Source organism: Oncorhynchus kisutch, linkage group LG20 (assembly GCF_002021735.2).
Source record: "Oncorhynchus kisutch isolate 150728-3 linkage group LG20, Okis_V2, whole genome shotgun sequence".
Classification (NCBI taxonomy): domain Eukaryota; kingdom Metazoa; phylum Chordata; class Actinopteri; order Salmoniformes; family Salmonidae; genus Oncorhynchus; species Oncorhynchus kisutch.
This window is the reverse complement of record NC_034193.2, coordinates 37,044,071-37,061,796: the sequence shown is the minus strand read 5'-3', so window position 1 is coordinate 37,061,796 and position 17,726 is coordinate 37,044,071. Positions and strand designations below refer to the sequence as shown.

The 17,726-nt window shown below is 41.3% G+C and overlaps 1 protein-coding gene across 8 annotated transcripts in view; it reads left to right on the top strand.

Moving 5' to 3' along the window:
- LOC109875481 (signal-induced proliferation-associated 1-like protein 2) overlaps positions 1-17,726 on the top strand; it is a 106,385-nt gene that overhangs the window by 62,417 nt on the left and 26,242 nt on the right. For all 8 annotated transcript variants that reach the window (XM_020467807.2, XM_031799776.1, XM_020467809.2 and 5 more), the window contains exons 8-11: positions 3,963-4,542; positions 7,286-7,560; positions 9,351-9,566; positions 16,297-16,446. In XM_020467807.2, the coding sequence (XP_020323396.1) occupies positions 3,963-4,542; positions 7,286-7,560; positions 9,351-9,566; positions 16,297-16,446 (1,221 nt within the window). The remainder of the gene's footprint in view (positions 1-3,962; positions 4,543-7,285; positions 7,561-9,350; positions 9,567-16,296; positions 16,447-17,726) is intronic.

Sequence of the window (17,726 nt, the reverse complement as noted above, 5' to 3'; positions counted from 1 at the left end):
CGGTCAGCCCAACACGTCACCGGGGGTACACTGCCTGGTGACGGGGGTACAGCACCCGGTGTCACGGGAACGCCGCTACCATCTTGAAGGCAGAGACCGTACAGGTGCATCAAAGCTGGGACCGAGAAACTGAGACACTGCTTGTATCTCCAGGCCATCAGACTGTTACAGTCCCCACTAGCCGGCCTCCACTCAGTTCCCTGCCCTGACACTTAGTCACTGTTCTTGCCGGCTACCACATGGTACTCTACCCCTGCTCCTTAGACTGCTGCCCTATGTACATAGGCATTGAACACTGGTCACTTTAATAGTGTTTACATACTGGTTAACCCACATTTTGTATGTACAGTGCATTTGTAAAGTTTTCGGACCCCTTTTCCCACATTTTGTTACGTTGCAGCCTTACTCTAAAATGTATCAAATTAATTGTTTTCCTCATCAATCTATGCACAATAACCCATAATGATGAAGTGAAAACAGGTTTTTAGGAAACTTAGCAAATTTAAACAAATAAATAAACGGATCACAAAGGTTTGAATAATTATGGAAATCATCTATGAGACTTGAAATTGAGCTAAAGGTGCATCCTGTTTCCATTGATCATCCTTGATGTTTCTACAACTTGATTAGAGTCCACCTGTGGCAAATTCAATTGATTGGACATGATTTGGAAAGGCACACACCTGTATATATAAGGTCCCACAGTTGACAGTACATGTCAGAGCAAAAACCAAGCAATGAAGCTGAAGAAATTGTCTGTAGAGCTCCAAGACAGGAATGTGTTGAGGTACAGATCTGGGGAACGGTACCAAAAAAATGTCTGCAGCATTGAAGGTCCCCAAGAACACAGTGGCCTCCGTCATTCTTAAATGGAAGAAGATTGGAATCGCCAAGGCTCTTACTAAAGCTGTCCGCTCGGCCAAACTGAGCAATTGGGGGAGAAGGGCCTTGGTCAGTGAGGTGACCAAGAACCCAATGCTCACTCTGACAGAGCCCCAGAGTTCCTCTGTGGGGATGGGATAACTTTCCAGAAGGACATCTCTGCAGCACTCCACCAATCAGGACTCTTTGGTGGCCAGACGGAAGCCACTCCTCAGCAAAAGGCACAGGACAGCCCACTTGGAGTTTGCCAAAAGGCACCTAAAGGCTCTCAGACTACTAGAAACAAGATGCCCTGGTCTGATGAAACCAAGATTGAACTCTTTGGTCTAAATGCCAAGAGTCACGTCTGGAGGAAACCAGCCACCATCCCTACGGTGAGGCGTGATGGCAGCATCATGCTGTGGGGATGTTTTCAGGGACTGGGAGACAGGATTTGAGGGTAGGATGAACAGCGCAAAGTACAGAGAGATCCTTGATGAAAACCTGCTCCAGAACGCACAGGACCTCTGACTGGGGCCAAGATTCACCTTCCAATAGGACAACGACCCTAAGCACACAGCCAAAACCATGCAGGAGTGGCTTCTGGACAAGTCGCTGAATGTCCTTGAGTGACACAGAGCCCAGACTTGAACATGATCGAACATCTCTGGAAAGACCTGAAAATAGCTGTGCAGCAACACTTCCCCATCCAACCTGACAGCGATCGAGAGGATCTGCAAAAAAGAATGGGAGAAACTCCCCAAATACAGGTGTGCCAAGTAGAGGTCGACCGATTTATGATTTTAATACCGATTATTAGAGGACCTAAAACCCGATACCGATTTAAAAACCGATAACGATTCATTTTTTGGAATGTATTTGTAATAATGACAATAACAACAATACTGAATGAACACTTATTTTAACTTAATATAATACATCAATAAAATTAATTTAGCCTCAAATAAATAATGAAACATGTTCAATTTGGTTTAAATAATGCAAAAACAAAGTGTTGGAGAAGAAAGTAAAAGTGCAATGTAAGAAAGCTAACGTTTCAGTTCCTTGCTCAGAACATGAGAACATATGAAATCTGGTATTTCCTTTTAACATGAGTCTTCAATATTCCCAGGTAAGAAGTTTTAGGTTGTAGTGATTTATAGGACTATTTCCCTCTATACCATTTGTATTTCATTAACCTTAGTCACTTTAGTATTGCCAGTGTAACAGTATAGCTTCCATCCCTCTCCTCGCTCCTCCCTGGGCTCGAACCAGCAACACAAAGACAATTAGTGCACGCTAACTAGCTAGCCATTTCACTTCGGTTACACGAGCCTCATCTAGGGAGTTGATAAGCTTGAAGTGTGCAATGCTTGACGCACAATGAAGAGCTGCTGTCAAAACGCACGAAAGTGCTGTTTGAATGAATGTTTACGTGCCTGCTTCTGCCTACCACCACTCAGTCAGATACTTAAGTACTTGTATGCTTGTATGCTCGGTCAGATTATATGCAACGCATATATCTAGTCACATCATTAACCATGTGTAGTTAACTAGTGATTATGATTGATTGTTTTTTATAAGATAAGTTTAATGCTAGCTAGCAACTTATCTTGGCTTACTGCATTCGCGTAACAGGCAGTCTCCTTGTGGAGTGCAACGAGAGAGGCAGGTCGTTATTGCGTTGGACTAGTTAACTGTAAGGTTGCAAGATTGGATCCCCCGAGCTGACAAGGTGAAAATCTGTCCTTCTTCCCCTGAACAAGGCAGTTAACCCACTGTCATTGAAAATAAGAATAGGTTCTTAACTGACTTGCCTAGTTAAATAGATTTCCGATTGTTATGAAAACTTGAAATCGGCCCTAATTAATCGGCCATTCCGATTAATCGGCCGACCTCTAGTGCCAAGCTTGTAGCTTCAAATCCAAGAAGACTCCAGGCTGTAATCGCTGCCAAAAGTTCTTCAGCAAAGTACTGAGTAAAGGGTCTGAATACTTATGTAAATGTGATATTTATGTTTTTTTTTTTTAAATGTGTGAACCTGTCATGGGGTATTGTGTGTAGATTGATAAGGGAAAAAATAAGGATGTAACATAATAAAATTTGGAAAAAGTCAAGGGGTCTGAATACTTTCCGAATGCACTCAAACTGTATTCTAGTCATGGATCAACCTATATATCAACTGCTGGACAATAATGTCCCTACTGCCTTTACACCATTTATATGCGTGTGTATGTGTATGTACAGTGGGGCAAAAAAGTATTTCGTCAGCCACCAATTGTGCAAGTTCTCCCACTTAAAAAGATGAGAGGCCTGTAATTTTCATCATAGGTACACTTCAATTATGACAGACAAAATGAAAAAAAAAGATCCAGAAAATCACATTGTAGGATTTTTTGTGTATATATATATATGTATGTATGTGTGTGTGTGTGTATATATACATTCCAGTCTCTTGACATTGCTCGTTATTTTTCTGGATTGTATAGTTTACGTTTTTTAATTGCTAGCTATTACTGATCTGTTGGAGCTAGATACACAAGCATTTTGCTGCATCTGCGGTAACATCTGCAAATCTGTGTTAGCGACCTATAATTAGATTTAATTTGGATATGCTGCTGTACGATTCAAATCCAGTACGATGATTTCCGGCCCTTACTGTGAGTGGACCTGAGTCTTGAATCACAATTGTGATCATACAGAAACACCAGTAGGCTTGTCACTACCTACACCACTGTGAGGGTTGAAACAACCTCTATTTGTTTAAACTGAAACCACACCTCTATTTACAATAGAGGATTTAAAAATTAAGCTTGTGTAGCCAATTATATTCACGCAATGGAACAGCACTTTAGCTATCTAATATGACGTACAGTTGATCATGAAACCACTTGTTCTGCTCTTGTAATTGCCCTTTGGATTAGCAGAACAACAGTTTGTAACATTTTCATTTCCGGGGAGTGGCTTTAATTCAAATCCCCCCCCCCCCCCCCCCAACAATTCTCTCTCAGATGTATTGTTTTGACCTGTTTGTGTTACTTATAAAATACCGTGATGGAAAAGGACAGAGGGATTAAAATAGCTGTTTGTCTTTATTTTAGTGTGGCGGTCACCAGATCTAAAGACGTGCCCGCCTTCGGTCCTCCCATCCCCCAGGGGGTGCTCTTCCCAAAGTCGGCCATGTTCCGGGACTTCCTTCTGGCCAAGATGATGAACGGTGAGAATGCGGTGCATAAGTCGGACAAGTTCCGCGCCATGGCCATGCGCACGCGCCAAGAGTACCTGAAAGATTTGTCTGAGAACTTTGTAAGCGCCAACCCCGTGGACTCTTCAACGGCCAAGTTTAGCTTCATCTCGTTGGGTGTCAAGAAGAAGGAGCGCAGCCGACCTCGGCGGAACGCCCACCTCCAGAGCTACGGGGCAGTCACTTGGGCCGTGGTGGCCCGGGACTTTGGCCAATCGGCGGACATTGGCTGCCTGCTGGCCGTCTCCAATGAGTTTGTGGTGCTGATCGAAGAGGCGTCCAAGGAGGTGGTGTTCAACTGCTACTGCCGCGACGTCCTTGGTTGGAGCGCAACATCTGGGAGCGTCCGGCTCTTCTACGAGCGAGGCGAGTGTGTGGTGTTCTCCACGCAGGAAGGATGCCTGGACGACGTCCGGGAGATCATGCAGAGGTTGGAGGTAAGAAGGTTGTGTTAGGCTAAAAGACAACATCATTCAGTGCTACACATCCTGTACACAGGTTAAGCCTATTACTGGACTAAGCAGTATTTTCAATTAAGATCTTCCATTGAGAATGATATTTAGTCCAGGCTTAAGTGTTAAAGTCCTTTAAACTAGTGGTTGCCAATCGGACCCACAAGGAACATATATAATTCAACTTCTCCAAGTATTTACTGAAGACTAGGTTTAGTTTATCACTTGAAAATTGGGTTTGGGTTTGTTACTGCTTGGCTGTACCCACACTGGCCCAGAGAGAAGATTGGCCACTTCTGCCTGAGACATACACTACCGTTCAAAAGTTTGGGGTCCTTGTTTTTGAAAGAAAAGTACATTGTTCGTCCATTAAAATAACATCAAATTGATCAGAAATACAGGGTAGACATTGTTAATGTTGTAAATGACTATTATAGCTGGGAACGATCGATAAAAAATAAATAATAATAATAATAATTAATTTAAAAATATATATATATATTAAATATTTAAAAAAAATGATTATCTACATAGGCGTACAGAGGCCCATTATCAGCAACCATCACTCCTGTGTTCCAATGGCACGTTGTGTTAGCTAATCTAAATTTATCATTTTAAAAGGCTTGGATTACCTAACACAACGTGCCATTGGAACACAGGAGTGATCAGGTTGCTGATAATGGGCCTCTGTTAGCCCATGTAGATATTCCATTAAAAATCAGCCATTTCCAGCTACAATAGTCATTTACAACATTAACAATGTCTACACTGTATTTCTGATCAATTTGATATTTTAATGGACAAAAAAAGTGATTTTCTTTCAAAAACAAGGACATTTCTAAGTGACCCCAAACTTTTGAACTGTAGTTTAATATCATAAGACACTTGCATAAAACCTTGTACCTTAGTATTTGGCTGCGTTTAGACAGGAAGCCCAATTCTGATATTTTTTCACTAATTGGTATTTTGACCAATCAGATCTGTAAAAGATCTGATGTGAAAAGATCTTGTTAGGTTAAATGGTTTACTATGGGTTAACGCTGCAGTGAGAAGATTACTCAAGTCCTGGGAGCCGGCCCAAGTCACAGCAGTTTAGTCAGCAGATGTCCCCCATTATACCGCCACTTTACCTCAGCCTCACAACAATATGTTTGTTGTTAGAAGTTACTGTTCTTGAATCACTGTTTGTAATAAACGCCTGCCGGGGCATGTACTTTCCTCCTGCTTTTTTTTGGGCCTGGAATTGATTTAATCATTTGGTTGATAATTGTGTTATTTTGGGGGAGACGAGAGGTCGTATGGGGTCGGGTGTCCCTGAGCGCTATGTCCCAGGCCCTTTACATTTCAGTTAAATGGGATAATCCAAAGGTGTCTAAAGCATCTGCTAGGGTTGTCATGATACCATTAGCCTCAGACGCCCAGGCTTTAAGATGCCAAAAAGGGGTGAAGAACTGGGGAGTCTGGATGAAAAATAGTAACACGTTGCCACTCCAAACAGAGATGGCGTTTTTTTTTAAATCTTTGGCATGGTGACGACCCTAATCTCTGCAGAGCTTCACATTGTGTTTTGGCTGGTTTATTCTGAAATGATTTCTTCTGTTGTTGGCAAACTTTTTGGTCAAATCCCGTAACAGTTTCCTGCGCTTCAAGAGGCCAGCTCAGGCCACTTTTGGACTATATTTAGTTTTTGTTGCCAAGTTTGATTGAATGGAGCCCTTTAGTCTTTTCAACCAACTTTATCTTGGAAAGGGATACTGATTTAAGTACTCATTGGCTTCGGTGCAATTTTAAAGTTTTGTTTTTGTGTGGAGTAGATCAAACCACAAACTTGCTAATTACTGCCCCTCCATTTTTATTTATTTTTATTTTATTTATTTATTTTACCTTTATTTAACCAGGTAGGCAAGTTGAGAACAAGTTCTCATTTACAATTGCGACCTGGCCAAGATAAAGCAAAGCAGTTCGACAGATACAACGACACAGAGTTACACATGGAGTAAAACAAACATACGGTCAATAATACAGTATAAACAAGTCTATATACAATGTGAGCAAATGAGGTGAGAAGGGAGGTAAAGGCAAAAAAAGGCCAAAGTAAATACAATATAGCAAGTAAAACACTGGAATGGTAGATTTGCAATGGAAGAATGTGCAAAGTAGAAATAAAAATAATGGGGTGCAAAGGAGCAAAATAAATAAATAAAATACAGTAGGGAAAGAGGTAGTTGTTTGGGCTAAATTATAGGTGGGCTATGTACAGGTGCAGTAATCTGTGAGCTGCTCTGACAGTTGGTGCTTAAAGCTAGTGAGGGAGATAAGTGTTTCCAGTTTCAGAGATTTTTGTAGTTCGTTCCAGTCATTGGCAGCAGAGAACTGGAAGGAGAGGCGGCCAAAGAAAGAATTGGTTTTGGGGGTGACTAGAGAGATATACCTGCTGGAGCGTGTGCTACAGGTGGGAGATGCTATGGTGACCAGCGAGCTGAGATAAGGGGGGACTTTACCTAGCAGGGTCTTGTAGATGACATGGAGCCAGTGGGTTTGGCGACGAGTATGAAGCGAGGGCCAGCCATGAGGTTAATGAGGTTAACTGGGGTAAAGGTTGACCTACAGTAGGCTTTATAAGGTAATGCTCATAACTTATCAAAACAGTTGCCAACATGGATAATCCCTAATAAAGCCATTAGATCAGAGTAGGCTGGAATTGACTCTCTTGGTCATGTCGTCCTAGATTGTCACCCGGGGCTGCGAGACAGTGGAGATGACCCTTCGGCGGAACGGTCTGGGCCAGCTGGGATTCCACGTCAACTTTGAGGGCGTGGTGGCGGACGTGGAGCCTTTCGGCTTCGCCTGGCAGGTGGGTCTCCGTCCGGGCAGCCGGCTGATGGAGATCTGCAAGGTGGCTGTGGCCACACTATCCCACGAGCAGATGATCGACTTGCTGCGCACGTCCAACACAGTCAGTGTGGTCATCGTTCAGCCCCACGAAGACGGCACGCCCAGGAGGTAGGTTAAACACCACCACCTCCTTTGCACTTAAACTAAGCGCTGTTTTATTCTTACACTGAACAAAAATGTCAACGCAACATGCAACAATTTCAATGATTTTACTGAGGTACAGTTCATATAAGGAAATCAGTAAATTTAAATAAATTCATTAGGCCCTAATGTATGGATTTCACATGACTGGGCAGGGGCACAGCCATGGGAGTGCATAAGCCCACCCACTTGGGAGCCAGGCCCAGCGAGTCTGCAACGTATTGGTTTCTATAAAATACTTACTGTTCTTTCTGAATTTTAATTTGCGTTAAGGGAATGTTTTTCCTCCAACACGCAGCTTGGTCTTGTCCAGTCACTCCTTAACATTCCAGATGATTTGACGAGGGACAGTTCCAATGTTTCCAATGTTTTGCCAATCATAATTAGTTTTTCACAGCAAATGGGCTTTATTACAGACATAAATACTCATCAGTTTCATCAGCTGTCCGGGTGGCTGGTTTCAGACAATCCCGCAGGTGAAGAAGTTTGATGTGGAGGTCCTGGGCTGGCATGTTTACCCGTAGTCTGTGGTTGTGAGGCCGGTTGGACGTTCTCTAAAACAACATTGGAGAGGCGGCTTATGGTAGAGAAATGAACATTCAATTATCTGGCAACAGCTCTGTTGGACAGTCCTTTAGTTAGCATGCTCCCTCAACTTGAGACATCTCTGGCATTGTGTTGTGACAAAACTGCACATTTTAGTGGCCTTTTGTTGTCCCTAGCACAAGGTGCATCTGTGTAACGATCATGCTGTTTAATCAACTTCTTGATATGCCACATCTATCAGGTGGATGGATTATCTTGGAAAATGAGAAATGCTCACCAACATGGATGTAAGCAAATTTGTGCACAAACTTTGAGAGAAATAAGCTTTTTGTGCATATGGAACATTTATGGGGTCTTTTATTTCAGCTCATGGGACCAACACTTTACATGTTGCGTTGATATTTTTTTTCAGTATATAACCAACTCAATCTTTAAAGGTTTAATCTGTATCTTTATTTTTCTCAAAAGGGCAGGGTTTGGGTCTTGTTGAGTATGTCCCTTTATTTTTAACTTTGCTTCTTGGATGTTTGTGTTTGTAGTATCTTAAGTTGCCACTGGCAAAATAAAAATGACAAATTGCTACTTTAAACACTGTTCGTATCATTGCTTCATCGATTTCCCACGATTTCGACCACTATAACCTTTTGGGTTTTACATCAATAATTCTTATTCCTTGTTAGTGGCTTGCACTCCCCTGTCTTCACAGTGGATTAATGGCTCTTGACAGTGTTATGGCTCACCTGCACAACTGCCAGAACATGTTAGCCGTCACATCAATCAAGTTATGACGGCACTGCTGTACTCTGTGTTCTGAAGGAATTCTGACAACAAACCAAAGTTAATGTTTACCATAGTCTCAAACATTTTATTGATCAGTACAATGTCTCCTTTTAACCAAATGTCTATATACAGTTGAAGTCGGAAGTTTACATACACTTAGGTTGGAGTCATTAAAACTAGTTTTTCAACCTCTCCACAAATTTCTGGCAGTGAAAAATCTCAAAATACCTAACACTTAAAATGCAGTCCATCTGCCAAACATCCACATAAATCTCCTATTGACTTAGAGTTACCTATGAGGATTGCGTCACACTTTTTTATTTTTTTTTTACATTAGATTCACATAATAATATTTAACAACACCTACACATGCTCTTACAGTATAATAAGATGCTCAATTGTTGATGTGTCTTTTTGATTTGTTCTATCAGGAGCTGCTCGGAGATGTACCGCATCCCCGTGGTGGAGTACAAGACTACCACGGCTGCCGGCTGGCACCGCGTCTCGGCAGCCCCGGGTGGTGGCCCATCCATGTCCCGGACCTCCCCCACACAGGGCCCAAGCCCCGGGCAGCAGATGTTCCATTACGCCCAGGGGGCCATCTCCCGCAGCACCTCCTTCGACAGGAAGCAACAGGACGGGACCAGGTACACCTCAGCACCCACTTCCATCTTCTTTGACTCAATTGACTCATAGTTCCTAGTTCCAGCACCCTAGATCCGAGGTACTCACATTTGAGCCTGGATGGCCAAAGTCCTGATGTTTTTTTATTTATTTTCAAACAGAGTAAACTCATTGTCACTGTTTGGTTAGTGCTAGTGAGTGGAATCTCGATCTTAATCAGTCCCTGCTTAGAGCAAAGAATTTACATCAGCAGTACTTCTTGTCTTGAGGCCAGATTTTAGTATCCCTGCCTTTGACACTCATAATCATGCTCAAAGTGTGTCACCAAAAGAGACTTGAGCTATATTAATTACATCAAGCATGCTTCTTTGCTTGGCATGAAGAGTCACTATAATTCTGAAAATATTTTCATGTACATATACAGATTTGCTGGCCAACCATGTCTGACTCATCCCAAGAACCTGTACAAATAATTGAATGGGACTCATTGCCGACTTGTCTTTGTCAGTGAAATTGTATAATTTTCTCGGCGAACACAATGGCACCTCTATCCTTAGTATCCCTGACACTGCACGATATTAGCATAGGCTGTGCATAATGAGGTCAAGGTTTTTGTAATTTGATTAGCATAAAATTAGCAAGTGGCAAATACATGACTGGGAAACTGAGACTGGGCTCTGACAGGAAGAAAAACAAGATGGCGGAAGGGGCATTAGGGAAACCAACAAAGTGTTCTAAAATGATTTACAATGGAAAACGGGAATGAGCTTTTATTTGACAAGTCTAGGTAAACCGTCCCTGTTCGTCTGTTTTCTACCGTTCATGCCTAATGAACTCGACCCAGCTCTAATTCCAACTCTAACATACTGTGGCTACTATACTTAAATCAGTGTTTCTCATAGACATTGTTTCAGATGGTATTTGCACACACAGTGGGTCCCAGGACTAGAGAAAACAACTGAATCAATGCTGAATGTAGATGAGAAGAGCTCTTTGGCACTGTGATATAATAATAACAGATAAACAAACAGAATAAACTATACCTTTTTTCCTAGTGTTTTATTTTTGCTCTTATGTTGGGTCATGTTTTATGGAGTGATTTTAGTGGCAACTTTCAAAATAATTTTTTATCAGAATTGAATCATGTTGAATTTATGTTATGAAATGTTTCATTTTGTTGGCACTAATATCACTCCATAAGCATCAACTTTCTTTACCCTGTATTTAGAGTGTATGTTTCTCACTCTGTCTGAGGGTTGAGGATCGACCTCCATGTTGTGCCCCTGTTATTTAACATGGCGCACAGCATGGGGGGAGGGGGGGTGTTAGCTAGCAGGGTGTCATGGTGTGTGAATGTTTTATTGAGCTCTGGAGTGTCGAGGTGCTTGTTTGCAGCCCTGCACTGCCCCTCTGCTGTGGACTGTCCACGATTGTCTGTACACACACACACACACACACACACACACACACACACACACACACACACACACACACACACACACACACACACACACACAGCTACAGTAAGGCTACCTCAGCACTGGTCTTTCAGGGTAGTGTTGCATTACATATCAGGTTGAACACGCGTGTGTGTCCATGCCATGCGTATCTGTGGTGTTACATCTAATCAGTGTGTGCATGTCCATTTACAACTGTGTGACAACTGTGTGTGTGCATGCAAGCATACCGGTATATGTGGGAGTAGTGCAATTGTGTGGGATGAGTTTGACCTTTTGTAGAAAGAAAAGCACAGCCTGTTTTGCTGGCGGAAAATTGAGATTAAGTGATTCCCTTCTAGTCAGTGGTTTCACAGGATTGATTGCGGCATGGATTGGCCTCTCAGGAGAGAACTCTATTTTCAGATTGGAGTGTCCTTGTATATGTCTGTTATGAAAGACTTTACAAGTCTACACTGAGTGTACAAAATATTGTGAAGACCTGCTCTTTCCATGACATAGACTGACCAGGTGAATCCAGATGAAAGCTTTGATCCCTTATTGACTCCAACACAATTGGAGTCAACGTGGGCCAGCATCCCTGTGGAATGCTTTTGACACCTTGTAGAGTCCATGCCCCGAAGAATTGAGGCTGTTCTGACGGAGAGGGGGGGGGGTGGTGTTCTTAATGTTTTCTTAATGTTTTGTACAGTCAGTGTATATTATAGACATGTTAAAGAAAACGGGTGGTTTGCTTCGCTACAAACTCTTCTGGTGGCAGTCTGGGAACCAAATGGTTGTGAAATTTTTCTCATTAAACTTAATATGTTGTGAGTTAAGATGTCAACCCCACTTGGCACCAAATGGGGAATTTTATTTGATCAGGGATTCAGACTAGAGGTCGATTTATTTAGGGCCGATTTCAAGTTTTCATAACAATATGTAATTGCCATTTTTGGACACCGATTATGTCCGATTACATTGCACTCCACGAGGAGACTGCGTGTCAGGCTGACCTACTACCTGTTATGCGAGTGCAGCAAGGAGCCAAGGCAAGGTGCTAGCTAGCATTAAACGTATCTTATGAAAAACAATCACTCTTAACATAATCACTAGTTACCTACACATGGTTGATGATAGTACTAGTTTATCTAGCTTGTCCTGCGTTGCATATAATCGATGCAGTGCCTGTTAATTTATCATTGAATCACAGCCTTCTTCGCCAAATACGGGTGATTTAACAAGCGCATTCGCGAAAAAAAGCACTGTTGTTGTATCAATGTGTACTTAACCATAAACATCAATGCCTTTCTTTTAAAATCAATACACAAGTATATATTTTTAAACCTGCATATTTAGTTAATATTGCCTGCTCACGTGAATTTCTTTTAACTAGGGAAATTGTGTCACTTCGCTTGCGTTCCCGTGCAGAGTCAGGGTATATGCAGCAGTTTGGGCCGCCTGGCTCGTTGCAAACTGTGTGAAGACCATTTCTTCCTAACAAAGACTGTAATTAATTTGCCAGAATTGTACATAATTATGACATAACATTGAATGTTGTGCAATGTAACAGCAGTATTTAGACCTGAGGGATGCCACCCGTTAGATAAAATACGGAACGGTTCTGTATTTCACTGAAATAATAAACGTTTTGTTTTCGAAATGGTATTTTCCGGATTTGACCATATTAATGACCTAAGGCTCATATTTCTGTGTGTTATTATATTATAATTAAGTCTATGATTTGATAGAGCAGTCTGACTGAGTGGTGGCAGGCAGCAGCAGGCTCGTAAGCATTCATTCAAACAGTACTTTCCTGCATTTGCTAGCAGCTCTTCGCTGTGCTTCAAGGATTGTGCTGTTTATGACTTCAAGCCTTTCAACTCCCGAGATTAGGCTGGCAATACTGAAGTCCCTCTTAGAACATCCAATGGTCAAAGGTATATGAAATACAAATGGTATAGAGAGAAATAGTCCTATAATAACTACAACCTAAAACTTCTTAACTGGGAATATTGAAGACTATTAAAAGGAACCACCAGCTTTCATATGTTCTCATGTTTTGAGCAAGGAACTTAAACGTTAGCTTTTTTACATGGCACATATTGCACTTTTACTTCTCCAACACTTTGTTTTTGCATTATTTAAACAAAATTTAACATGTTTCATTTATTTATTTGAGACTAAATAGATTTTATTGATGTATTATATTAATTTTAAATAAGTGTTAATTCAGTATCATTGTCATTATTACAAACAACAACAATTTTATATACAAATCGGCCAATTTAATCAGTATCTGTTTTTTTTGGTCCTCCAATAATCGGTATCGGCGTTGAAAAATCATAATCGGTCGACCTCTAATTCATACTGAAACCAAGTTCTCTTGGTCTCTTGATGACACCCTGAATTGCAGAAAATACCCACATCAAAATATAAATACAAAATGCAAGCAGAAAGGAAAACATGGTCATAGAAAACAAACACATTCATCGGTAATAAGGTACTCAATCAGCTTTCTGAATTACCCTAGAGGCACCAAAACATCACATTTAAGAAAATGTTAAAGATTGTTCCACAAAATAAGGTGCCAGAAAACTAAAAGCTGAGTTACCAAAGGAATTATCAGAGTTCGCCATCCCTGAGACCAGGTGGCTAAAGTTTAGTGAATATGTTAGTCCCACTTAAAACATAGCAATGTATCAACCTACATGACATCAGAGGGCCAACAAACTTTCTGGTAGAGAATGCAGTGATGAGTACTAAAATTGCCGCCCATAATAAAGTGCAGTGTGCTATGATAAACTCCATCTAAGGCTTTAGTGGACATAAAGTCCTGACCAACTAGTCATTGTCCTTTTTTATCATGTGGGTTTTAGTTAGCGCTTTGAGCTACGCTTAAGGGGGAAAGCTTTTAGAACAAAGTTCGACTTTTCAGTGTGACCGTAATGTCTTGAAAATAAAAACATATATCACATTTTAAATGACCACGTATTTCCAAGACACTAGCCCTCTCAGTCTACGTTCTGGTCTACCAGACCAGTTAATATAATAACTAGAGGTCGACCGATTATGATTTTTCAACGCCGATACCGATTATTGGAGGACCAAAAAAGCAGATGCCAATTAATCGGCCAATTGTTTTTGTTTATATATATATATATTTTTTTTATTTATATTTTTTTTACATTTGTAATAATGACAACTACAACAATACTGAATTAACACTTATTTTAATTTAATATAATACATCAATAAAATCAATTCAGCCTCAAATAAATAATGAAACATGTTCAATTTGGTTTAAATAATGCAAAAACAATGTGTTGGAGAAGAAAGTAATATGTGCTAATATGCAATATGTGCCATGTAAAATATGTGCCGTGTAATAAAGCTAACGTTTAAGTTCCTTGCTCAGAACATGAGAACATATGAAAGTTGGTGGTTCCTTTTAACATGAGACTTCAATTTTCCAATGTAAGAGGTTTTAGGTTGTAGTTAATATAGTATTCATAGGACTATTTCTCTCTATACCATTTGTATTTCATATACAGTGGGGCAAAAAAGTATTTAGTCAGCCACCAATTGTGCAAGTTCTCCCACTTAAAAAGATGTTGCATCCAAAGAACAGCATACCTACTGTGAAGCATGGGGGTGGAAACATCATGCTTTGGGGCTGTTTTTCTGCAAAGGGACCAGGACGACTGATCCGTGTAAAGGAAAGAATGAATGGGGCCATGTATGGCAGGCTAATCGTGGAGTGCAATGGTTAGAGCATTGGGCTAGTTAACTGTATGGTTGCAAAATTGGATCCCCTGAGCTGACAAGATGAAAATCTGTCGTTCTACCCCTGAACAAGGCAGTTAACCCACCGTTCCTCTGCCATCATTGAAAATACTGACTTGCCTAGTTAAATAAAGGTATAAAAAAATAAAATGTATTAAAATATCGGAAATCGGCGCCCAAAAATACCGATTTCCGATTGTTATGACAACTTGAAATCATCCCTAATTAATCGGCCATTCCGATTAATCGGTCAACCTCTAATAGTAACATACTGGTTCTTATAAGCGCTGTGGAGCGTAGCGGGAGTCACCACACCGTTACCAGCAGGAAATATAAAAACAGATTTCTGGGTTATGATTTATGTAACATTATATTTCCCGCACACTTTTACCATACCATATTTGTCATATGTAACACTTTGCCTGGGTTCTACAAAAAAACGTGATAGACTCTGAGGTAGTACAATGGAACCATTAAGGTGACATGTTTTCCTAAGGGAAACATACATGGAGACACTGCATATGTTTATTGTGTGGGGATCGTTTGAATTCAAACACTTTGTGGCTTCGACTCCTAGTCAGAGTTTTGCCAGCTAATTAAGAGGGAGCGGGACTCAATTTGCAGCTGCCAACGCCTTGTAAAGCAGGCCTGCTCCAATGCTGCTGAAGATGCAAGCATTGAAGATCCCTTTCACACCTCCTCATCCTTTACTCCCTCCCTGCCCTATATAACCTCCATTATGCGAGCTTCTCCATTGCACATTTACGATCCCATCTCAGCTTTTCCATATGATGTGTTATTCTGTGTATTTGTTCGAGGTCTCAGCGTTCTTCCCGGTCTGGCGGGAGAGTCAGGTTTCACGAGTCGGAGGCTCGAGCATCTCCCACGCCCCGGAGGCTTGGAACAGTGTGTTCAGGCTAAGAATAACACCTTGCCTAACTGATTACTTACGCTATGTTCTGCAAGTATTTCCCCAAGCACTCTTCATAAATGGATGGGATTCTAGTGGTCCAGTTACTACTACATCACAGTATAACGGTTGACCTACTATTTGTATTGTCTGTATCAAATAAACCCTCCTTTTTAAAAATATACCAACGTTCTTATCTACACTGTGTAGTTTGACCTCTGGCATAATACACATAATGATATACTAAACAAACAAACATCAGGAGCACATGCATCATACGTCCAGACTAGGTGATGAGTTGTATTGACACGCCTGACATTGTCTTGACAGCTCTTTTATTTTGTTTTCACAACTCTGAGAATAATAGGAGTGATAACATGGTCCTTTAGCAGATGCATTTATCCCAAGTGACCCACCCAGTGGCCAATTTAGTTTGGTCTGCTAGGTACAGTCAAATCGTTTCCTTAGACCTAGTGTGTGGCCCTTTTGAGAATCAAACGAACAACTAACCCTTTCCATTTAACAGGGCCATTGAAGCTGTGGCCTACAGGTGGGGCACTTTAGCGGTTGAGGCCCATTTTGGTTACATGTCCCCTAAGTGTTATTTTTGTGGTTTTTCAGGGTACTGCAGGAATATGAGATCTCCCCTACGGCCTCCTGTAGCAGTCGGGAACCAGGACAACTGTACTGCAGCTCCCCCAGCAACCAATCCACGTCCAGTGACCCCGGACCCTGTGGCACCTGGTCCCAGAAGGCGGGATGCATTAACGTGTAAGTGCATTAGAGCACAGTGCTGCGGTGCACATTTTATGACAGCTATGGTGTATATTTTACTCTCAACCTCAAGCCTCACCCTTCCATGGAGAGTTACGTACACAGCAGACTGGGTTTGAATACAATTATATTCAAATACTGTATCTGCGCTTGATTTAGCTTGTCTGGGGCAATGGTGCCAATGAAATAGTAGCAAAAGTGGAAACCCCGCCCACCATTCTGTTTAAAGGGATAGTTTAGTCCAAAATCAAAGTTTATTGGATGTTTACGTTTCTCAATATAATCAAGTCCATATTTGATGGCATCTGTTGTGTGTCCCGGTTACAGATAGGCCTACAGCTATGAGCATTAGGAGAAGTCTACAGACCCCGAGCACAAATAAATGGGAGAGGTGGCTGTCATCTAATAAAATGCAATTCGGTGCTTTTCTTTGCTCCTAGATTAGATCAACTGTTGGGATTTATTATCCCAACAGGGGGAAATGAATTTGGTCATGTGCTTAAAAAGACAAAGTACATAATATATAGAAACACAGAATAATGCACAATTAAAATTCATATGAATAATGCTACAGGCTATATATTTACATTGAAAGTTCAATCCATATTTATACTCCTTTAAACCAGACTATTCCCTCCTGGGCATACTGTAGATGGCACATAATCTATAGAGACAGAGGACTATAATAATACTATGGTCATTTAGCATTTTTATCCAAAGCCATTTTCATAACTGTTCAGCATTCACAGTGACTCATACTGTATATGAATCAATCAAATTCAATCACATTTATTTTAAAAGCCCTTTATCCCTCAGCTATTGTCACAAAGTGCTTTACAGATACCCAGCCTAAAACACCAAAGACCAAACAATGCAGAAGCATCAGTGTAGTGTTTATATTCAGTACATCGGCCCATATATTCAGCATAGTGTATATATTCAATACAGTGACCCATACATTCAGTATATGTAGTGGGACCAGTTGTGTCATATGATAGGCCATCTCCTCTATCTAGGACAAAACGATACCATTACTACCCCCCCATCCTGGTTCTTCCAGGAACCCCATTCCTTGACCTTCGGCAGTCCAGACCAGGTTATAGTCGCCAGGCCAGAGGCCCCAGCCAGACCCTGGCTCTCAGGTTGTAAGGCATTCCTTCAATATCCCCACAGCATCCGTTGTGGAAATGTGTCTGGGCAGCCGCAGCTTAACGGATACTGTTACACACCAAGGGAAAGGTTTGAAATAGCTCAGTGCGACTAGCCAAGTGGTGAGA